This window comes from Rattus norvegicus, chromosome 16 (genome assembly GCF_036323735.1).
Source record: "Rattus norvegicus strain BN/NHsdMcwi chromosome 16, GRCr8, whole genome shotgun sequence".
Taxonomy (NCBI): Eukaryota; Metazoa; Chordata; class Mammalia; order Rodentia; family Muridae; genus Rattus; species Rattus norvegicus.
This window is the reverse complement of record NC_086034.1, coordinates 82,504,477-82,529,380: the sequence shown is the minus strand read 5'-3', so window position 1 is coordinate 82,529,380 and position 24,904 is coordinate 82,504,477. Positions and strand designations below refer to the sequence as shown.

At 44.9% G+C, this 24,904-nt stretch overlaps 1 protein-coding gene and 1 pseudogene across 6 annotated transcripts; both read left to right on the top strand.

Moving 5' to 3' along the window:
* The first annotated feature begins 161 nt into the window (after positions 1–161).
* Positions 162–24,904, top strand: Cfap97d2 (CFAP97 domain containing 2). Of its 6 annotated transcripts, none has more exons than XM_063275738.1 (5): positions 298–496; positions 16,811–16,891; positions 17,949–18,013; positions 20,383–20,543; positions 24,397–24,904. In XM_063275738.1, exons 1-5 carry the CDS (start codon positions 407–409, stop codon positions 24,462–24,464), a joined length of 465 nt encoding a protein of 154 aa, XP_063131808.1. In that variant the 5' UTR covers positions 298–406; the 3' UTR covers positions 24,465–24,904. The 6 variants fall into 6 exon arrangements, with proteins under 6 accessions (XP_038950770.1, XP_063131808.1, XP_038950768.1 ...); XM_039094840.2 differs by having other exon boundaries at positions 305–496; positions 17,895–18,013; positions 24,397–24,847; XM_039094841.2 differs by having other exon boundaries at positions 306–496; positions 20,374–20,543; positions 24,397–24,847.
* On the top strand, positions 8,069–8,186 carry LOC120097579 (5S ribosomal RNA; annotated as a pseudogene).

Genomic DNA, 24,904 nt, shown 5'->3' with positions numbered 1-24,904 from the left:
TTCTTTTCCTAAAGAAACACAAAGATCAAAAAAGGAAAGAAAGGAAGAGGGTGATAGGAGGCAGATGAACAGGAAAGTGCACGCTGGTCCATTCCAGTCTGCTCTGGCAAAGGAGATGGCCTTGGGCCTCCTTTTTCATGTTTTCTTCTAGAGCTGGGAGCTGAGTTGCTCTCCTCAGAGCAGCAGCCATGAGCTAATCAAGATCCATGACAGCCACTGGGGTGGAAGGAGAGTCTATTTTTCTCTTAGCTCTCACCCTTTGTTCAAAAGCCTCCACAGGCTGAACTGGGCTCTTCCAAGGCCTGGGTGCTATGGCAACAGTCACATGACCCCGCAAACAGCTCTGCGGGGGCTGTACTGCTGTGCCTGCTCTTCCCTGAAGGGACCCTGGAGTTTGTGATCTGAGATGCATAGAGTGCCCCAGCTGACCACCCCGTGGGCTAGTAGAGACCTGCAGAGAGCCTGGGAGAAAACCTACCAGAACCACAGGAAAAAGGTAGGAAGACACCTGCTAGGCTCGTGGTGGGTGTTGGGGAGGAGCCTAGGGAAGTCCAGTGTGGATTCAGAAGGTCAGGATGGCAGAGTTTCTTCTTAACTAAAGAAATATTGTATCTCATGTGTATGCATGTTTTGCTTTCATGTATGTCTGTGTACCACAAGCACACCTAGTGCCCGTGGAGGCCAGAAGGCACTAGGTCCCCTGGAATCGAAGTTGCAGACAGTTGTGGGTGCCGGGAATCAAACCTAGATTCTCTGGAAGCATAACCCGTGCACGCAACCTTGCTAAGGGTCTCTCCAGCCCCGGAAGTTCTTAAGAGGGCTCATCATTACATCATCAAAGAACAAGAGTTCCACAAACTCGGAGTCAAGGCCATCCCATCCCCAAACACAGTGTGAGTTCCTAAAGCACCCAATATCCCCCAAAATACACAAAACCATCCTAGGACAAAAGACCTGATTCCGCTCCTGGTCCACATTACATGCACCAGAAGGAACTAAAACCTGCCTGCGCCTGGAAAGGGGAGAGACAAGTGTCACTTCCAGTCCCTGGACAAAGATGTGGGTGTTACTTAAGACTGTCATGACGGAGTTCTATTAGTTGTGTTGGGTACACTGGGTGGAGGACATTCTTAGATCTGGAAACTTCAGGAATAGAGTGATCCCCTTCACTAATTTTCAATGATGACCCCAGGTACCAAATCGATAATCAACCCTGTCTCCTTCTGAAGCCTCAGATGACACCCTAAGAAGTCAACTCAGTGCCGGGCTCACTTGGTGCTCCAGCCTCACCCCTTCCTAGCTGCCCCTGCCTCGCCGACCCCTTGAAGTCCCCATGTGGCAATCCTCCACAGCTCTTCAGTGGGCCTCAGCTTACTTCCTTATGTCTCATTCCAAGGCCATCTCTCAAGAGAACATCCTCTGATCCCATTGTAAGAAGCACACCATGGCCTTCTGCCCTCCTGTCCGTGCCACCATGGTGGGTCACAGGTTCATAACAGGGCACCTGTTTCAGGGCTCTGACCGAGACTGCTCGCCGTGGTGTTACTGGCCTGAGTGACCACTTAAAGAGCTCTCACTACTCACTAGGAGGCAAAAGGCAGCAACTGTTTTTCCTGCCAGTGGTCTTCAAGACTAGCCCTGTAGACACCTTGTTCTTGTTTATCCTGGGGACTGGCCTGAACCCTGTCAGATAAGCCTGTGCTTATGTGAGTGTCCAGTCTCTGTCCCTGAGATGCTGTGACACAAAGATGCTCTAAATGGTCACTGTGGAAGAAGAGGGCTGATTGGGCAAGTGAGACTCACAGAGGTGGACCGTGGTCTGGGGCCCTGAGGTGTCTGGAAACATTGGTTTGTGGGCATAAATCTTTGAAATGTCCCAGAAGCTTATGATTCATTTCTTAAAAGATTTATTTATTTATTTTACATATATGAGTGCTCTGTCTCCATGCATGCAAGAAGAGGGAATCAGATTCCATTACAGATGGCTATGAGCTACTTTGTGGTTCCTGGGAATTGAACTCAAGGCCTCTGGAAGTGTAGCCAGTACTCTTAACCGCTAGGCCGTCTCTCCAACCCGATTGGGGGTTTTAGAGAGCCTGATATGGCTGTGGCCCGCAGCAGAGCAAGAACACTGGGGGTCCACAGCCTGGCACAAATGGGATGGTGCTAACGTGAGAGAGAGCACACCATGAGTCTAACTGAAGGAAAGAAAGAAAGAAAGAGTCGTGCAAAGATAGGAAGGGAAGTCACACAAGGTCAGGGAACCTGTCTTAGGCACAGCTGATCAAACAGCTAAAGGGGATGTCCAGAGGCAGGGAAGTGCACAATGACTGAGGGCATAGCATAGAAGCCATACCAGGTGAGAGTGTGGAGAGGTCTGACGTCAGATGGGGGAGGCTAGGAGCTGCTGTGATGTTCCCATAGGCACAAGACAAGGGAAGGGGACTGGCATAGCCAGGGTTTCTGTTGATGTGATAAAAGATCATGGCCAAAGCAACTGGGGGAGGAAAGGGTTTATTTGGCTCACACTTCTACATCACTATCCATCATCAAAGGAAGTTGGGGAAGGAACTTAAGCAGAGATCGTGGATGAGCACTGCTGGCCAGCGTGCTGGCTAGCTCTCTATGGCCTGCTCAAGGTGCTTTTTTTAAAAAGATTTATTTTATTTATATGAGTACACTGTCTTCAGACATACCAGAAGAGGGCATCGGATCCCATTACAGATGGTTGGGGGCCACCATGTGGTTGCTGGGATTTGAACTCAGGACCTCTGGAAGAGCAGTCAGTGCTCTTAACCACTGAGCCATCTCTCCAGCCCTTCATGGTGCCTTCTTATACAACTCAAGACGACTGCCCGAGGGTGGAACTCCTCACGTCAATCATCAATCAGAACACGTTCTACAGACCTGCCTACAGGCAATCCAATGGAGGCATTTTCTCAGCTGAGGTTCCTCTTCCGAGATATGTCTAGGTTTGTGTCGAGTTGACAAAAAGGCCAAGCAGCCCAGGGACAAAGTGTGACTGTGATCTGGATACCAAGGGCCCCCCTGGTGGGTGAAGACAGACATGAGGGGCAGCGAAGGACAGAGATCCGTCTCTTCCAGCCCAGGCACAACCAGTCTGGACTAAAACTGACCTGTGCTTCATGGGAAGAATAGAGATATCAGCTTTTGAAGTAGTTAGTGCTAGACTGAGAATCTCTGAGAACACAGTTTGATGAAACAGAGAGATGAGAACGCTGTACCCCCCAGCCACCAGCAGCACGGCAGAGCCACTCCTCAGCCAGCAGCACCATGGCACAGACAGCATCACCATGACGCAGCCATCTTTCTGTTCACTGCTTCTTTGGAAATGCTTCCTTCTTGCTCCTGGTCTGCCTGGCACCTTTCCTCTAATGGGGTTACACTGCTGGTGGAGAATCTGCAAACCTGAGGGCATGTTGATAGATCCTGTATTGATCTGTTCCTTGTGCTATAACAGGACACCCCAGACTAGACAACAGGTAAACAGCAGACATTTGTTTCCTTCTGTTCAAGAGGCTACATGTTGAAGATCAAGTCTCTGGGTGCTTTAGTGTTTGGTAAGAGTCGCCTCCACAATGACAGCCTTGTTGGGATAAGAGAAGGAAGGGCAGGCAGACTTCTGATGACTATTCTATATGGGCTTTAATTTCATTCATGAGGAAAGAGCTGTCATGATTTAATCACTTCACCAAAGGCTCCCCTTCTTAATGCCACCGTGGGAAGGATTAAACCCTGGCATGAATCATGGAAGGACAGAGTCAAACCATAGCAACCTTCCAAACTGAAATCAAAGAGTAACAAAATAAAAATAAAAACAATCCTGAATTTCCAAACACAGTGGGGCAAGTACAGAGGAGTAGGACGCCAATAATGAAAGAACCAAAAGGAGAAGAGAGGAAGGAAAGGAAGAGGTAATAAGAAGAAATAGTAAGGGGAAAAGTGGATTTCAACCCAAAGAACTAATAGTGTTAACTGAGATCAAATATTTCCCTACTGATTAAAATCTCCAGCTGTGACGGTTTTATTTAACTATATCTATGTTGACCAAAGAAACCCACTTCAGTGTAGACTTGTATAGATTACACATAAATACTTGGGACAGAATGCAGCGTGTTAACACTGAGTAAGAGGAAACAGGACAACCGTTTTTAATCTTAGGCAGAGCAGATTTTAAAACAAAGAGTTTTACTAGGGATTTGAAAACTCTTACATGACAGCAATGGGGTTAACCCTTCAAAAAGGTAATAATCCTTAACATGTAAGTGGCTAGCAATACCAGGTCAGGCTACCTGGAGCAAAGAGAGAACTGCAAGAGAAAGTCCATTTTCTCATTTTATTTAAGGTTTAAGGTTGAGTGGAGGGTGAGAGGGATCAAATATCATTGTACAGATGTGTGGAAACAACTGCCACTCCACGTGTGCTGGTGTTACTGCATTATACCGATGTATGGAGGGTAAGAGGGATCAAACTTCATTATACAGATGTGTGGTAACAACTGCCACTCAACATGTTCTAGTTTTAAAGGGGAAGGGAGAGAAGTAAACGCATGACTCTACCATCACAGCTGGAGATTTTGATACCTTCCATCAGGCAGAAAATCAGCAGGGAAATATTTGACCTCAGTTAACACTATCAGTCCATTGGGTTGAAATCTGTAGATTACGTCACCCAACAGCAACATAATATACATTTTCCTCAAGTTCATCTAGAAAGTTTAAGAGTATAGACCACGTCCCAGCCCATAAAACACACCAGTAAACTGACAGGTTAGAAATCATATGACGCTTATTCGCAAATCACTGTGGGATTGAGCTGGAAAGGAACAATAGGAAAGGAACTGGAGAATTTCCAAACATGAGAAACCAATCACTATACTTTAAAGTAATATGTGGGTTAAGGAAGATATCTTAAGAGGAATAAATAGACATATAATACATTCCATTTATTTCGTGTGTGTGCACATGTGCAAACATGTGCACGCACGTGTACATGTGCATGTGCATGCAGGAGTTGGTTCTCTGTCTCCATCATGGATCCTGGGGTAGTAGATGGATCCTTGAGTGTAGGTCACCAGGCTTGGTTACACTGGGCCATCTTGCTGGCCCTTCAGAGAAAACTTTCGAATGTTTTAAACTAAGTGAAAATGATACACAGTTTCTCAAAACGTGTGAGATGGGATGAGAACCACTATGAAGGGGAACCTGCAGCACTGGGGGCATGGGTTTGTATAAAGGAAGACCGAGCTGGGTGAGGTGGCACACACCTTTAACCTCAGCACTCGATGGCAGAGGCAGGATCTCAGTGAGTTCAAGGGCAGTCGGTTCTACCTCGAAAGTTCCAGGCCAGCCATTCTTACATAGTGAGAACTTGCCTCAAAAAAGCAAGGGGTGAGGAGTTAAATACAAAGTTAGCAGAAATGAGCAAATCAGGAGATTAGTAAGAAAAACAAAGGAAATCTGTCCCTGTTGATTCTCTGAAAAGATCACTAAAATACATAGTTTCAGTGCAGGCTAACTAAGAAAAATCAAGATGATACAAATTATTATATGAGAAGGAAAACAGACAGCTCCAGTTCAGACACCATGGACGTGGGCTGGGATGTGCTCAGTGGCAGAGCACTTACCTGGACTGTGCAAGGCCCCGGGTTTGATTCCCAATGCAACAAAAAACAGAGACTCCGCAACAGGCCTCTATCTATTAAAATGTTAAACCAACAACTAATTAGCTTCCAAAATAGAAATCTCTGAGGCCAGATAGATTTGCTCATCAATTTTGCCAGATACTTAAGGAAGAGGTTGTGCTAATTCTCTATGGTCTCTTTCCAAGGCTGGAAATGAAAGATTCCCTAATCATTTTCATGAGACCAGCGTTATCTGGTAACCCAAACCAGGTAAGGACATTCAAAGAAAACCACAGACCCATAATGAATGAATATAGATGTAAAAATCTCTAACAAAGCACTAAAAAAAAATAGAATACAACATGGTTTTTAAAATTGTATACCACAACCAACAGGGATTCATCCACGGTAGGCAAAAGTGGGTTATTATCCAAATAGCAATTAGTAGGATGCATTATACAACAGGAGAAAGTGAAAAGAGGAAAAGTAAGGAAGGAAAGGAAAGAAGGAAAAAGGGAAGGAGGGAAGGGAGGGAAGGAGGGAAGGAAGGAGGGAAAGAGAGAGGAAGGGAAAGAGGGAGGGAGGGAGGGAGGAAGGAAGGGAGGAAGGAAGGAAATTAAATCAGAATCAAATTGGAAGACTAGAGCTGCCTGTCTCCAAGACATACTCTAAAGCTATAGACATCAGGATGGTATGATATTGCTTAAAGGATGGTCAACTAGATCAATGAAATAGAACAAGAAACCAGAAATGAGCACACAAATCATTATGATCACATAATAGTTCACAAAAAGTCAAAAGCAGTACATTGACAAAGAATAATCTTTTCAATAAATAGTATTGAGTTGAGAAAACATCTGTATACAAAATAATAATAATGATGATGATAATAATAATAATAAATAATAGCAATTGTAGTAATCAAGACTCAGAACTTGCACCTTTCACAAATATTAAGTAAAAAATTCACCATAAATCTAGATGTAAAATACAAAACCATCAAACTTCTAGAAGATAACAGATGGAAATCCAATGACCTGTGGAATAGAAATAATTTGTATATATACACCAAAGAAAGGCATAGTTCATGAAAGAAATAACAGACAAACCGAGCTTCATCAAAATTAAAAAAAATGCTTCCACACTGTGGAAAACAGTGTTGGGAGAGACAAGCCTGGAGAAAGGCTTGCAAAACATGTATGTGTTTTCCAAAATGTACAACGGACCCTTAAAACTCAACACTAAGAAAACAACCTAACTTAAATATTGGGCTTAAGACTGACCAGACGTCCCAGACAATATATGCAGGCAATATAAGCCTGTGAAAAAATGTCCCCTGTCATTTCATATGGAAAAGGTAGATTTAACAAATAATTAGACAGCATTACCCTCCCCTTACAATCCCCATGCCCCAGGGACCCCCACATGGCATCTGTTAGAAGCCCCTGCCACACTGTCCCTTGGGTTCTTAATGATGATCCCTTACACAGGCATGCACCATCAAATCACAAAGCACTGGGGACCAGTTTAACCTTCATCCCTGTTCTCCTCAGAGGGTTTCAGGACTTCTAGCTCTCTACAACTTAATGATCAGTCCCCTGGTGACCAGCCTCCATTCGAGGCCAGGCAGGAGCCTCATCACCAGCAGCCTCACTGGTTACCAACAAGAAGACACAGGTGGCTTTAAAGAGTTCCAGAGTCCCAGTTCTTTCCTATGACAGGAAAAGGGGACGAGACTAAGTATATGTCTTCCCACACCTGTGTAGGGAGCAACAGCACCCCAGAAAATCATAGTAGAAGACTGACAAATAGAAAGGGTACACTATTGTTGAAAATAAACACAAAGTTAGCAATTTCCCTTGAGCTACTTTGTATCCTCAGGAAAAGTCACTGTTTCTTTATTCCATGGGACTAGACACATTTATCATCAAGCTTACCTGATAGGCCAGGTATAAGCTGGCAGGAAAAACTGGAAAGAGAGTGTGATTCCAGGAGGCTAAAGTATAATACAGATGCTAAAACCACCCCAGGCCCTTTGGACCTAAGCATCTAACAGTGCTAAGCATGAACAGGAGACAGACCAAAGACACAGGGGACTCAGCCTCAACTGCATATGGAAAACAGAAGACAGTCAACGTGGGGTCACTGTAGACTCTGTGCAGACAGTAGTCTCCTCACTGACCCAGAAGCTGGGGGCAGGCAATCAAGATGTGGAAGTGTTAAAAAAAAAAAAAAGATGTGGAAGTGTAAAAATTGTAGATAATACAGAATATATATTATATGTTATGTAATCTATAATACAGAATACATGCAATATTTAATATATGACATATAATTATATAATTCATTATAAATTATATTATAATTATGTGTAAATTTAAATTAATATGTGTAAATTTATAATTATGTGTAAATTATGTGTAAATCTACAGTCATACCCCCCTGAACGCTCCTGATCTTGTCTGATCTCGGAAGCTAAGCAGGGTTGGGCCTGGTTAGTATTGGATGGGAGACCACCTGGGAATACTGGGTGCTGTAGGCTTTAAAAAAATTAATATATTATACTATATAAAAATTATGTCATAATTAAAATTTACATTGTACATTCTATTTGTTTTATATTATATATTACATAACATATTATAGCTAATATATTATATGTTGTATTATTGCATATTCTGTATTATATAATTTATATATATGTTGCTGCCCTTGATTGTCTGCTCCCAGACTAATATATATAATACATACAAATATATGAATATGTTTAAATATTATATATAAATATATTATATATTTACATAAATATAAATTATATATAAACATGATAAATATAATGTACATCATACAATATATATGTTAGATGTAATATATAATTAAATAACATATAATCTTGTTATTTAAATTATACAAAGTATTTAATATATATTTATATAATATATAAATTATTTAAATTATATAAGTTATTTAATAATTGTTATAATTGTATAAAATATTAAAGAAAATAACATGTGTATTATAAATATTAATATATTAATGAATATTATATATAATTATGTTATCTACAATATCATACATTATATGTATTTATAATATATAACATATGTATTTATAATATGAGATATATGTAATATAATATATCATAAATTTTATAAATATAAATATATAAATTGTATAGATATACAAATTATATAAATATATAAATATCAATACAATACAATAAAGTAAGTACAAATAAAATTATAAATAGAAATACATTTTAAATATGTTACATTTTGTAATATATATTACATAATATATAACATAGATAGATAGATAGATAGATAGATAGATAGATAGATAGATAGATAGATAGATAGATAGATAGGTAGGTAGGTAGGTAGATAGATCGATCTTATTGCAGTGCCCCCTGGTGGTAGAAGTAGAAAACTGAAGCCCAATCTTTGAGCCCTTCCATGAGGAGTGAAGAGGTCATCTTTGGCATACACCTTTTGTGCAGCACCTGCAAATACATCTCCAAGGCTACCCCTGCCCACAGGGTTACCTCCTCCCTCTACACTGAGGAATATGTTTCCCAACACGAACTCGGGAGCACATTAAGACAACAGTCTCTTAGTCTGTTTGAGCTGCTTATAACAACAAACATTTATTTTCACAACTTGAAGGGTGTAAGTCAAAATGCAGCTGGAGTGCTTGGCCAGGGCCGTTTTTATAGATGGAGCCTTCCCCTCGTCCCTCTCACCAGGATGTCTTCCGACATTTATCCCATTTAGGGAGGATCTTCCCTAGAGTCTTATCACTCCCAAAGACTCCATCTCTGATGCTAGGGGTTAAGACTTCGACATATGAATTCCGAGGATTCGAGCATTCAGGTCCCAGCAACAGCATCTCAAACATCGTGAAAAGCGGCACTGAGTGGTCGAATGTCATTCAAACACAAAGGATAAACCTAGGTGTATTCTTGCTGGCTGAGCCTGAGCTGCCTCGGGGAATATTGGACTAGACTGTTTTAATAGCTGAGACATACTTCTCAGAGTTCTGTGCACTGGGACTCTAGGCTCAAAGCTGCCGTTCAGTTCTTGGTAAGGGTGGCTTCGTGCGTTGCAGGGGACAGTCTCTACACTCACCTCCTGGGTTGGAGCATCCATCTAGATTCTCAGGGATTGGAATCTTTAGCACGCGCACACACACACACACACACACACACACACACACACACACACACACACACACTATATTAAGAGAAGTTCCAGAAGGATTATATAGATTTAAATATAAAAACCCACATGAGTGTGATAACTTAGCCTGCACTCTGGAGGCTAAGAGGAAGATCAAGAATTCAAGGCCAGCAGGCTAGGCTACACAGTAAGTTTGTCTCAAAAAAAAAAATGTAGCCAGGCATGGTAGTGCATGCCTTTAATACCAGCATTTGGGAGGCAGAGGCGGAGTTCAAGGCCAGCCTGGTCTACATAGTGAGTTTCGGTACAGTCAGAGCTATACAGTAAGATCCTGCCTCAAAAGAAAAAAAATACAAGAGTTTTAAAAATTAACTTCACAAGTAGTAGAAAATATAGAGCCGTGGTAGAAAATATATGCTGGGTTGGGGATTTAGCTCAGCGGTAGAGCACTTGCCTAGCAAGCGGAAGGCCCTGGGTTCGGTCCCCAGCTCCGAAAAATAAAAAAAAATAAAAAAAAAAGAAAATATATGCTAACTGTAATTCAGAACCCTTTGAAAAGGAAGAAAAATTGATAAGCATTATATAATAATAAAAAGGTAGTAGCATGGCATAAACAGCAAGGGTAGGAAAAGCAAGTGTTAATGACGAAAAAACAATTGCACGTTCTGTCACAAAAGCTCAAACTCTGTGCAAGTAGGCTTTAAGACTGGGAGCACAAAAATGGGGAAGCAATACGGAAAACCAGTTTTCCGAGGACATTCAAGTAGCTTTTAACCTATAAAAAAGATCGTCAACTTCACTGATAATAAAGAAACGCAGACCACACTTGCCCTCTAATGCTGTTTCTCAAGTCTGAGCCTGGTGAGGAGCTGCCGTGCTTCTGGAGCAGGGACCACCATCGTGCTGTGCTGTGTGTGAAAGGCAGAGCCCCATGGGAAACTGAGCAATACCTCATAGAGTTGCACGCATCTTTAGCCTTTACCCTAGCAATCCCAATCCCAGATACGCTGGCAAGTACACAAAGGCGGATTGCAAAAGATGTTAATTGCGGACTTTTCTTTGTAATAGCAAGACTGGAACGAATTCAAACATTCTTCAATGGGCAGCTGGGTAAATAGGTTCCTTACCCATAATGACTCTCAGACAATTGTATAAGGAGGAAGAGACTTCGCCACATGCTACTGTGCAGTTATTTCTGGAATGTAGTATGTTGTGGCTTGGATACAGTTGAACGTCTCCTACAGCTTTATGTGCTGAAACGTGAACCCCATCGTGGGGCACATACATTGTAAGGGTAGAAACTTGATCTACTCTGACGTTTGGGGTGAAGCCCATGGGGGGTGATTTGGATTAGACAATGCCATCAGGATGGAGCCCCAGGAACAGATCCTGCTGGCTTAATAAAAACAGAGGAACGGTTGGCGGTTTGCCTTTGCAGTGGAGCTCTTACCTAACAAACGAGTATTGTTTCCATCTTTACGAGTAGATAGGTGATAATAAACAGATTATAGATAGATAGATAGATAGATAGATAGATAGATAGATAGATAGATAGATGAAAGATAGATACATAGATAGATAGATCAATAGATAGATAGATGATAGATAGATAAAAGATACATAGATAGATGAAAGATAGATACATAGATAGATAGGTGATAGATACATAGATAGATAGATGATAGATAGATGAAAGATAGATACATAGATAGATGATAGATAGATAGATGAAAGATACACAGATAGATGAAAGATAGATAGATACATAGATACATAGATAGATACATAGATAGATAGATAGATAGATAGATAGATAGATAGATAGATAGATAGATAGATAGATGGTGGTGGATGGATGAGAGACCAGAAAACATGGAAATGTGTGCAGGCATACACATGCACATGCATGCACACACACACCCATACATGTGCATACACGCATTTTATCTCTCCCCGTATCTCTGTGTCTGCAGGGGTTTGACTGGTAAGAAATTTAGCATCAGATGGACCAGGACGGCAAAGCAAAGCAAAACAAGCCTCTCTTCTATATAAAGTACTTGTCCTCACGTATTTAATTCTAGTAGCAAACAACTGACTGGTGCACAGTGTGTAATGAAAGATGGTGGGAAAAGATGCATGATTTATTGTTAGTGCAAATGAAACGTGTTAAAATATGTGCAGATATTTGTGTGCACGTGTACTTTGAAGTTAGGATGTGCATATTCTATATGACTTGATGTTTTCAATGTGAAAATAAATGTAACACTGGAAGAATTACTAATGAGAGCAGAATGGAGTTGAAAGGACTCGGGTCTCTCTTTTTTTAAGATTTATTTGTTTTGTGTATGTGAGCACACTGTCATTCTCTTCAGACACACTGGAAGAGGGCACCACGTCCTATTAGAGCCACCAGGTAGTTGCTGGGAACAGAACTCGGAACCTCTGAAAGCGCAACCTGTGCTCTTGAGTGCTGAGCCGCCTCTCAAGCCCACCCAGATCTCTTTTAAAAAGCTGTTTGGGGCACATCTGGCTTTGGGGCTATATAAATGTCTTACATTCTACAAAGCAAATTAAATTCGAAGTGTGTTCCCAACTACTGAGAATAAAATTAATCCGAGTGCTGATGTAGCTCATTCCTAATCACACCGAGAGGACATATTCCAGAGACCTTCAAAACCACTTACCTGTTTCCTCACAGTCACGGTCCCCCAAACACAGATGAGTAATGTATAGGGATGGTGTCAGGAGGCGTGTGTTTAGGGGGAGAGGTGGTCCTGCTGACAGTTAGCTGAACACATCATCCTATGAGAAGGTGTAGTCTGAGGTTAGGGTGGCTCTCTAGAAGGAATGTGGTTCTACCCTAGTGACACTGTGTAATGTCAACCATAGCAGGTGTACGCACAGTGTGCACCACAGCAGGTCTGTGTACACAGTGTGCACCACGGCAGGTCCGTGTGCACAGTGTGCACCATGGCAGGCAGGAAATGCCATCCCCAACATTAACCATCCGCACGAGGATGTTCAGGGAAGCCCTTTCCCACCGTAATCAGCTATAGACATCCTGCAAAGTAAGCTGGAGATTCAAAGCACAGCCTTACTACCTCACCATTCTGGAAGGGAAGGACATGCTCAAGGTCATTAGAGACAGAGGGCTCCAGGACCAAGGGGCAAGCCCATGCCCCACTGAGCCTCAAGACAGTCGGAAATACATTCAGCCCTATTACTTTAAATTCAGTAAGGGGCTGAGAAGATGGCTCTCGACAACCACAGAAAAATCTAGGCCTGGTGGCTCCTACCTGGAATCCTAGCCCTGAGGAGACCTCAGAAACCGAAGCATCTTGAGGGCTTGCTGGCCAGCCAGTCTAGTCAAATCAGTGAGGTCTAGATTCAATGAAAAAGCCTTTCTCAAAAAACCTAAAGACCACAGAGATGATAGACAGACAGACAGGCAGACATATATGAAAAGCAATAAAGGAAGACGTTTGACATTAACCTGACCTCCACATGTACATATTTATGTGTGCTCACTCCTACCTGCATGTACATATACAAACATGCACACATGCATATAACACGCATACACAAATTCGTAAATACGCTATGCGTGGGGGTGTGCCCCCACAATCCCAGCACATAAGAGAATTATGAGTTCAGGGCCACCCTGTCCTACATACAAAGACCCTGTTCCAAAAGGAGGAAAAAAAGATAAATAAATTAAGAGAACCTAGGAATCCATCCTGTGAAGATGAAGTTTGCCTTTATATGAGTATTTCAGAAGTAAAAGCAAAGTGAGTCAGAAACTTAGAATATCTCTGTTCTGACCCCAGTCAAGTACCGCGCCTGGGATTCTTCACTGTTTCTGGCATCACAAAAACAGCGGTGCGGGGAGATGGCTCGGTGGGTGAAGCGCTGTGTGGAGGACCTGAGTTGGCATCTCTAGAACCTGTGTGAAAAGCCGGGCATAACAGTGCATGAGGATAACCCACCCTGGGGATGGGCACTGGGGGACAGGTCAGTCCCTGGAACTCCCTGGACAGCCCGTCTATCTAAACAGTCGGTAAGCACCAGGCTCAGAGAGAGGCTCTCGCTTCAAGAATCAAAAGTAGAGGAAGACGCCTGATGCTGACATGGGCCAAGCATGTACAAACAACCACACCATCTTAGAAATAGCACAGAGGCCCATGACATATCTCTGTTCGTGTCTCCATCCCTACGTCAACGTGATGGGTACTCTTGATTACCAACGTGATGGGGTTTAGAATCACTGTGGGAGCGGATGTCTGTGCGTATCTGTGAGATTTGGTCAGTGGAGGTGGGAAGACAGATCCTACGTGTGGGCCACGCCCTTCCCTGGGCAGGAGTTCTGCACTTTGAGTGTGGCTGCAGTGTGGCCTGCTGCTGCAAGCCCTTGTCACTGTCTTCACCATCGTGGTCACCGTACACAGTCACCAACCACTGTGAGCCAAGAGACCCTTCCTTAAGTCAGCTCTTCTCACGTATCTTGTTCTAGAAACATGTTGGGTAACTAATATACTCTGCAGTTCTCTCTCTCTCTCTCTCTCTCTCTCTCTCTCTCTCTCTCTCTGTCTCTCTCTCTCTCTCACACACACACACACTCACACACACACTCACACACACACACACACACACACACACACACACACATGAAGCAATGTAAAAGAGTACTGTGCACATTTTGTCCCTTAGTATCTCATTGTGTAGCTCCCAAGAGCAAAACATTCTCTTTCATAACAACAGTAGTTTGCAAGTACATGACGCTGGCACTTCGTGGTCCATTTTCTAAATTGTCCCAGGAATGTTGCTGCTCCCCCAGCACGAAACCACTGCCTTTAGCCTTCACTCCACTTGGAGTAGTTTAATTTCCTAATTTCATGTCTGCCAGGTCACGGACTCGTTAAGGTTTCTGGTTTCATAGAATCCTCCTCAGCTTGGGTTTTTCTAGTGTTTCTTTGTAAGTTAAAGGAGATCCCACAGCCATGGATGAAGCAGACACAATGCCATGCCTGACTCATTATGGAGATGGGGACACACCGAGGACACCCATATGCCACTAGCCATAATGACACTGACCATGGTCAGGGATGCACCAATTTCTCAGAGCTCAGACCTAGAAACATTTGCAGTGAAGACTTCTATGCATTGCCTGTCAGGCTACACAGTTGCTGGTGAGCCTCCCACGCCAGCTCTCCAATGTCAGTGCTGTTTTACATTTGAGAATCTGTGTTTCATGTTTCTAACATACGAAAGGAAGCACCATATAGTGCGTCCGGATACCTCAGTCGACACAGGCTAAACAACACCGAGTGAGCTCGAGTGGTGTGCTGTATAGACTGCCTCTTCATCTGGGTCCCGAGCAGCATACACAAGAGCTCTACTCAGTCTTCGCAGATAAACACGGCCCACGCAGAATCTGCAGGGTGTGCTTCAACCTTGGTCACTACCTTCACCTGTCTTGATGTCACCAGATGTCAAGACATAGTGTGTGGGCCTGTCTCTCCATTCTCCTCCTCTGTCTCTCCCTCTCTCTCTCCCTTCCTTACCCCCACCTCCAAAGGCCTTGAATTGGCCCCATTCCTTTGATTCCATGCCGTGGCCCTGGAGGACCACAGTTCTCTGGCATCTCCTGCCTCCAGTCTTGCCTTTCTTACACACAAAGGACAGTGTGGCTCTTTGACTTATGCCTCGAGGGGCTTCAGGTTCCTGAGTGTGTGGGGGGGGGCGGGGGAGATGGAGGGAGGGAGGGGAAAAGGGAGAGAAAGAGAGAGAGAGAGAGAGGAGAGAGAGAGAAAGAAAGAGAGAGAGGAGGGAGGGAGAGAGAGGAGGGAGGGAGATAGAAGGGAGGGAGAGAGAGAGGAGGGGGGGAGAGAGAAGAGGGAGGGGGAGAGAGAGAGAGAGAGAGAGAGAGAGGAGAGAGAGAAGGGAGAGAGAGGAGGGAGGGAGGGGGAGGGAGAGAGAGAGAGGAGGGAGGGAGGGGGAGGGAGAGAGAAGAGAGAGAGAAGGGAGAGAGAGGAGGGAGAGAAGGGAGAGAGAGGAGGGAGGGAAGGAGGGAGAGAGAAGGGAGAGAGAGAGGAGGGAGGGAAGGAGGGAGAGAGAGAGAGGAGGGAGGGAGAGAGAGAAGGGAGAGAGAGAGAGGAGGGAGGGAAGGAGGGAGAGGGAGAGAGAGAGGGAAGGGGAGGAGGAAAGGGGGGGGAATCCTCTAGAAGCCCTCAGCCTTCACTACATTGTAGCCACAGGATGGTCTTCCAGGTTGCCTGATACATGTTACCATTTTATTTGTTTGTTTGTTTGGCTTTCCTATTTATTTTGCATTATTATTATTGTTGGAGGTATATGCTAGACCACGTGCTCTAACGCTGAGTCCCACCCCACCTCACTCTGAATTGTCCTTTTGGCGATGCTCTGGGAGTGCTCCTTGGCTGGCAGGGCTCCCACCTCTGTCACCTTCCGTTATCAGCTGACAGATCCTAGGGTCAGTGCTCTGTCACTAGAGACTAGAGTACAAGGGATTCCTTTTACTGCAAACCAAAGTGCGCAGAGCTCTCCTAAGTACAATCACTCACCATTTGAAGGATATGCTTCCCTCGGCTCTGCAGGGGTTGCTTTCCAGTCAGTCCTGACATAAGGTGTTTCCTGAATGCACTACTGGGGCTCAAACAGCCCTGCAGGAAGGACACGTGGGGCATAGCCTGCAGGGGAGTTCTTGCCACCGAGCATTGGGAAGAAATGACTGGCTGTTACCACCTTACCCTGCATCCATAGATTCCCCACCCCGTAGCAGAGCATGGGCTCACCTCTGAGGGCTACCGAGTCCCTCCTGAGGGTGGCTGAAATCCAAGTCAAATCACAAGTCTCAGTGAGAACTTCCTGTCTGCGGCTATTTGGAATCTCTTGCACATGGTCCTAACGGGGATGTTGCAGAACCTGCTCAAACTGCCCCTGGAGTCTCACCGCCCACTCTGTGCCGCAGGTCCAGAACGCCCAACCACTCGTGGACACCCGCCCACCACAGACTTACAGCCACCTCCACCTAAAGTTCAAGAAGTTGAAGGTAAGTGCCCCCGGCTCCTCTAGCCATGCCTCCCGCCTACAAGGTGATGTCGCCGGAGCCTGGGAAATGAGTGGACAAGGTGTCACCTAAGGGGCCAACTGAACTGGTTCTGCCCTAATGGCAGGGAGCTAGTGCTTGTACCAGAGCCTTCAATGATATTGCCCCATCGTGTCATAGACGCAGACAGATAAGTCTTGGGTAATTTGTACTGTGCAACCCCAGATAATTGACACCCCTGGCCACTTCTGGATTTGTATTTCTTGGGGTGCAGGCCATGGTAAGAGTGAACGATGTGTAGTCATGCTCGCAGGGATGCCCCCAAGGCAAACTGAACCTGGTGACATCATAAATCAGCTGAACGAAGAGCTGATTTTAGTTAGTCAGTTAGTTTAGTTAGTCAGTTTAAAAGCAGAAAGCAGGGCATTCGCCCCCTTATAGCAAGATGGGAGGAGAGACAGGAGAACCCCCAGAAGCTTGTGGGCCGAGTAGTATGGCACATAAAGCAGCAAACAGGAACTCTCAGGCAAAATGGACCGTGAAGATGGACACCCAAGGCTGACCTCTGACCTCCACAGGCCGAGGCATAGAGGCACATGAAAAGGCACATGCATGCACACACACACACACACACACACACACACACACACACACACCACACACACTATAAGTGACTATAAGTATCATCTTATCTTCTTTCTGGAATTAAGTACACCACCTTTCTACTGAACAGCACAGCATGTCTCCTGAGATAGTTCCCTTGCTGGCATGACCACCACATGTCACTTTAGCAGACGACCTACACATTTGAGACAGTATGTCTCCTTGCTGCTATTGCAGCCCAAAGGTATAGTATTTCAGCCCAAAGGTATAGTGGTCACCCATGCCCTCGTCTCAGGGCCTAGTATTGTGGTGTACCTGTTGGCTCCTGCTGGGGACCTACCGGGTGTGGCTTTGAAGCGTGAGTGGAGGCACCTTGTGCTACGGGGTCTCCCTGGGTCCACAGATGGAGGAAGAGAGACTCTCCATCATTGACAGAAACAACTACCTGCTTCTGCAGAGGGTGGCCTCCGCCATGAAAACCGGGAGACGGATTGATGGGCAAAATAACTTCACATGGAGAAGGTAACAGAAGGGACCCTGACATCCGCCTTGGCTGGGCCTGCATTCAAGGACAGGGGACAAAGGGCATGGTGACCCAGGGCAGATGACAAGGACATGGCAACCCAGGGGCAAGGCATTCTTTCTGATCATAAGAGCCGAGCTCATAGGGCCCTCTTGCTCCCTGACTCCAAACCTTCCTTTGAGGCTCTGAGGTATATCAGAGCACAAGAAAAGACCCAGAATGACAGCAAGCCTGTCGCATGCCTGCTGAGAGCCAGGCACTCTCCACAGAGCCTTCCCAACCACCATTCTCACAAGGACCAGGCGAGGTAGAGGCTGTGGTTCTTCCCGTTTCATAGAGGGGAAACTGAGGTATGGCGAAACTACACAACGTGGCCAACGTCACCATCACTGTGGAGGGAGCAGGGTGTGACTGAGCTGCATAGCACCCAAGAGCCTTGCAGTGTTAGTTCCGGAAGACCTGATACCAAGGCAAAGGCGTGGCTGTCCCCTCTCTGCGGCTGCTGCTTTCTGAAACCAGTGATTCCCTCAGCTTAGAATTTTGCTTCCCAAGAGGATGAGGCCTTCGTGTTCCACGAAACCACCCTGCAAACACTGAGTCCTTTGCCCTTGCGTCTGCAAAAGAACGTGCTCCATCCTTGGTAGCCGTGGGCACTAGGAGATATCTGTAGTCTTTTTTCCCTTTGAGTGCAGAGTCATGGCGGTCCTGGCAATGCGGGCTCTGCTGCTGAAATCCTGGACTCTTTAACCCTTTAGAGAAGTTTCCAGATACATCAGAAGCTAAACCACAGGCATGAGGCACCCAAGCCACCTGATTCAGTTAAGAGGCAAAGGTGCCAGGAATGAGGCTGCTAATTTGGGGGATCGTTTCTGTTTCTTGGACAGAGAAAACTAGTTGATTTAGATAGTATTAATACAGCCAGATATCGTATTGAGAAAAAGGAAAAGCCAACACTCTTAGAGAAACTGATTTCTCTAAGAACAAGAGATTTACCAAATCTCCTGATTTAACTTTTCTGTCTTCATTGAGATACACTTGACCCTTGATAAGCAGTATCTTACAGCTAAGGTATACGGTTTAATGGGTTCGATACGCCCCACACTGAAACCCTCTCCTTAGTGAGGATGGTGCAAACGACCCTTGCTCCCGGTTCCTCTGGTGCTGGCCAGGAATTTCATGACAGCCAGGCCCTAGAGGTCACACTGGATGTGGTTGGCTCTGGGACTGCACACATGTTCTGCAGAATGACATTGGTTTGTTTTGTTGCTATTTTTGTTGTTGTTGTTGTTGTTGTTGTTGTTGTTGTTGTTGTTGTTAAGACAGGGTCTCTACATAGTCCTGGCTTTCCTGGAACTCGCTATGTAGTGAGTTAATCTTAAACTCACAGAGCTCTCCCTTCCTCTGCCTCCTGAGTGCTGGGATTAAGTGCACCACCACCCCTGTCCAGATTGACATTGTTGAGGACGGTGTTGGGTCAACCTTGGGCTGCTGAGTGACACCCTCTCCTAGAGGCCATACGCTATTTATTTCACCTATCAATGAGCATCTCGGCTTGTTTTGCTTTTGGTACTAATAAGGATACAATGGTTGTTTGTGTTTTAAAAAAAAACGATTTGTCTGCAGAGAGCGACAACTCAGTAGAAAATAGGGAATGCAAATCAGTCACCCAGAGAGGGACCCCCTGAGGGAAGAGGTGGTACTTCTTGAACATGCCACCAGCAAAATCGGTGACAAGAATTAAACAGATGTAAAACAAAAGCCATCTAAAGGTCCTGCACATTGTCACGAGGACACGTACACATGAAGGAACATTTAGGCTATTGATTGCATCGAGAGAGGAAGCTGCAATATTTGAACTGCACCTACCTCAAGCTGATCCACACAAGACCCGCCTTGGGAATCCTGCTGGAGCTGAGGCTGGTTCTTCCCACAGTGAGCTTTCTAAACCACGCATGTGCCTGCAGTTGGTTTGAAGCATTTAGCACTTCCAAAACAGATTAGGCTCCTCAGGCCTTGGCTGTTATGCTTCTCCTCATGGGTGCCGGGCCTTCCTCCTCTTCTTGCTGTCAACTGTCCTCTCCTTTTGAGGCTCTATTCAGCATTGCCCATAGGGGCATGGCATCTTCACCTCATGAGCTCAGTGCCTACTCCCTGATGGACAAAGGCATCCTAGTATGGGGACGGGGAGGAGTGTTTTGTTGAATGTTTCTCGATGGGACGGACTCAAACAAGACCTCTGATATTAACTAAAAGAGCCTGTCAGGCCTGAGGACACATGGGCTCCTTTTGTGAATGCAGAGTAAGCTCTCTGTCCCACAATCTTGGTATATGAAAGGTATGCGTGTATTCCTTTCTGGAGTCTAAACAGGAAATCGAGAGAACAGGCATTGATGAAAGTGCAGAAACAAAATCAAGCCGTTCCAGAAAGACTCAGAAGCTCAGAGCCCTGGTATGGAGCACAGAGATGGCGGGAGGACTGGACTGCCATGGCCACGCGTCCCTGCACATGCAGACACACCTGGAGAAAAGGTACCTGTAGTTCTTTCTTGTGAAAGTGCGGCTATCTAAAGTTCCTGACTCTGTCAGAGTCACTGCGCATGTACTCCCGGATTCTTGGTTATCCAGTGTCTTTGGTCCATTACTCAGGAAATAAATGCCTCAAGTCACAGAAGCCATAGTGAAGCTTCTCAAATTTACACAGAGATAAAAATTGGTTCAGTTGATTGGCTATACGTTCAGGGAAGAGTCCGGTGAAATTAGTGACTTGACAGATTGTACCCATCAAATCGGTACAAATCTCACTATGAAACCTGAAGCGGCTATTCCACTCGAAATCCAGGACCAAAAATAAAAACCTATAACCGGGAAGAATTTGCCAGAAAACTTAATACTCTAAACCCTTCCTCTTCACCTAACCAAAAAAATCACTGGGAAATCCATAACTGAGAATGAAGAACAATTCAGTTCTGTCCTCATCATCCTTACAGGTGTCTCAATGAATCAAAGTTATTAGGGGTTTTAAATTGTCACTCACTGTCCTTATGCCGGATGCTTTTTTTCAGAATCAAGTCTATTCTAGGGGAAAATGCAGATACCAAATTAAATATTCTAGGACATAGAACGTGCCCTGATTAAGACCCATCCCAAAGATTCCATCCCTCAGAACCCCTCCCAGTGACACCTGGCCTTTTTTTAGTCCCCACTGTCCCCATAAGCACCACACTTAGCTCTTTTTTTTTTTTTTTAGCATATGGCCCTCCAATTTTTTGCTTGGACATTTCTTCTAAGTCCCTGAGGCATTAGGACAAGTACATTTGCAAAGATGCATATAATAAGAAGCAATTACTAAGTAGCAAAGCACTGGGGAAATTTAGTCTGCTTTCTAATTTCATAGAAAACCTGGACATTTTGTTTCAAACCTTGGTTTTAGTTACAGAGCATTAGCATGTGCTTCTGTAGAAAACAAGGCATTGACACTGTGTAAATTAGTTATCAAAAGATTGTTTTAAGACAGAATTTCACTGTGTAGGTCAAGCTGATCTTGAACCCAAATCTTTCTACTGCAGCCTCCCAATTGCTAAGATTACCAGCATGCATGCCCTGCATGGATTCAAAGTTAATTTTTCATTTTTTTCCAAATATATCGGAAGTTAAAAACTTTTTTAAAAAGTATTCCTACCCCTGTTAAGCTTTTGTTTATGCCTTATTGTTAACGTTTCTGCATTAGTTTTATTTGAGGCCACCTTTAAGGGCAAAGATGACTTTGGCTTCTCGATGAGTCCAGAGCTTTTACTGAGTACTACTCTTTCTCCTCATTTCTGATTCTTCTGGTTGTTTGGTTTGTCATTCTTCCACCCTTTTCATAAGGTAGATTTCTCGGAGCCATATTTTTATTTTCCAGTGAAAATGTCTAGAAAATGTTTGGAAGGAATGCTCGGCTCAGCCATTCATTTCCTTACTTGGAATATCTTCGTCTCTCTACTTTACATAAAGGAAATTGTGAAGCTGATGAGTAAGCTAAGAGACATAAGGGAAGGCTATTCTGCTTGGAAACGGTCCCCGGCAGCTACCACCCACTCCACACTCCATGTAGGATGTTGCCAGGTTGGCTCATGGACAAATACGGCCCTGCAGTGGCTCCCTTGGGATGGGAGAACTTCTTCAGGGCAACCCCACCTCCTCCAGTGTTCAGCTCTGGGCCTACGGGTGATTTGTCAGTGGCTCCGGAAGGTTTTTTTTGTTTTGTTTTGTTTTGTTTTTTTCGTTTTGCAAAAGGCAGGAAACAGCTGTGCCGTGGTTGGGAGGCAGCTTCCTGCCAAGAGCCTTTCAGTCCATGTTAGGCATTTCCAGAACCTTCCCTCTGTGTGTCCACTGGAGAGAGTGAGGGAAGCAGGGCTCCAGGCTGCACCAGATATGGAATGCCTTGTTCTTAGGTGACCTGGCCTTTTGTTGTTTTGTTTTGTTTTGTTTTGAGACAGGCTCTTACCCTGTAGACCAGGCTAGCTTTGAACTCTCAGAGATCAGCCTGCCTCAGTTTCTCAAGTGCTAGTATTAAAGATGTGTGCCACCATGTCTGAAAGGGGCCCTGGCCTTTTATAAAAGTCAAATTTTACACACACACACACACACGTAACAATGTTATCTGAAAATGGCAGGTGTAAGAAAGACTAGGACTCCATTTAACAGGACTAAAGGCCTGGAATGCACCCTGCTGGCCAGCTTTATCTAGAACTTTGGCTGGCCCTGAGCTTCTCACAGGCATGCCAGAAGAGACCACCCTCTCCTAGCCGTTTCAGCAGCTTCCCTCACATTACTGCTTGCATCCCACCTCCAACGAAAGAAAGCACCATGCTATCAGGAGGATGTTAGAGGATAAGAGCATCCACTAACCCACTGACCGTCTTGGTGCTTCCCGGGGCTTAGGCTGGTGGAGGCACACGGCCTCTACCATTCCCACACCAATACCAGAAGACAAGCAAAAGCCAGAAATGATCACAGTGAGAAAACGAAATGAACGAACTGCTGAACGGTGGAGCAGTAGACGTGCTCTAGGCTCTTCAAGGCAGCTCCATGGTCCCCATCTCTAAAGACAGGTAGGCCCCAGCTCCTGCACCCATACGCACTCATGTGAAGGTTAAGCGAGCAGCCGTTGACAACAGGCTAGAAAGCTCCTCGCCCTGAAAAACAAAACGAAGCAAGTTTTAGTTTCTGTCCTTCACACATACTTCTACCAGAGAGAGTCAAAATTCTGGGGTTCAGGTGACACCTTGAAACCAGCGGTTGGTCTGCTGATGCATTGTGAGAAGCGACTTGACAATAACACCGAAATAGCAGAAACTATTTGATCGTTTGACGGCACGTACGCCCAAGGAAAATACACAAATGACCAGTGAGCCCAAAACAAACGAACAAACAAAAAACCATCCAGTGTTGTTGGGGAAGTAGGAGTCAATACCAGCGAGAGACTCCAGAGTTCACACTTCACACTCACTAAGCTGACTGGAACAGCAGGTGATGTTTGCAGATGCCTGTGAAGTGTGTGGAGAAACTGGGAGGCATGGTGGTGATGCGCTGGCTTTGAAAACACCGTTGACTCCTCTAAAGAATTAAACAGTAAGTGCAAACCTAAGTAGAGGAGAGAACCAGGGCCACAAACACACAGAAAACTTACACGCACCCGTGTCTGTACACATTATTAACATTCGTGTCCACACTGAGGACTGAGCAGACAAAAAGGAGGTATATCTGTCAGTGGAATACTATTCTGCCATAAAAGCATGAGGTCTCACATTGCTACCTCGTGGGTGAAGCTTAGAGACCTTGGTGAAAGAGCCATATGCAGAAGGTCACGTGTAGGAGACGCCCAGACGGGCAAACCCTAGTGTGACTGGAAACTGGGACGGGAGAACTGGGGTAGAAGTAGTTAAGGATTATGGTTTGTGAAGTGTTGGTGATTATAATGTTCTCAAATTATATCATAATTATAGCTATACATGTATTAATATCTCCAAACCACTATTCATTTTAAAGGGTGGCTTTAATAATATAGAGTGACTACACTTCAGTCCAGGCACTGTAAAATAAAGATGTGAGCGAACATGGTGTGAATCACTGGGAGATAACGGGCAGTAGGATCCGGGATTCAAAGTTAGACTCAGCTACATAGGAAGTTCAAGGCCAGCCTTGTCTCAAATGGCCAGCCTGGGCTATGTGAGACCTTGTCTCAAATGACCAAAACCGCACACAACAACAACAAAAGATTATGTAGTGTATTCTAAATAAAAAAAAATTGCCGAGGGAGGTGCTCATCCTCCGTGCATTCTGGACAGCTGGCGTGTTTTCCTGTTCTTGGCTAAGGAATATGATTGTTCCTGTCCCACAGGAGCTGATCGTGAAGCCCAACAAGGCCACAGCCTCATCTGGATGCGCAGCCTGAAGCGGAAGGGGTGAGGGTTCACGACCCAACCACCGAAAGAAGACCAGGGCCTGGAAGCTCCGATGAGGCCTTCCTGTGTCTCCCAGGGGTGGGGGTGGGGATGTGGGGTGTGCAGGTCTAGCATCCGAGATCACGCTGGCTCTGGGGACGGCTGTGGGAGCTGTGACGCGGCACTCTGAAGCTTCACGGTCACGGCCGTCGCCAGATGACACAGCACGGCTGTTTACTGTGTTTCTTGGACCGATAACCAAAAACAAAATATGCAGAGTGACTCTGCGAGTTACAGGATTTGAATTAGACGACTCTCCTTTCTAGCTGTTACTACTTCTCTGAGTTAACATGAGTTTGGGCGGGTGTATGTAATTCTCTTTAAAAACAACAACAGAACAAACAAAAATACCTCTGTGACTGTCATTTTACCAAGTATGTAAATAAATCAAACTGAGAGCTTTAA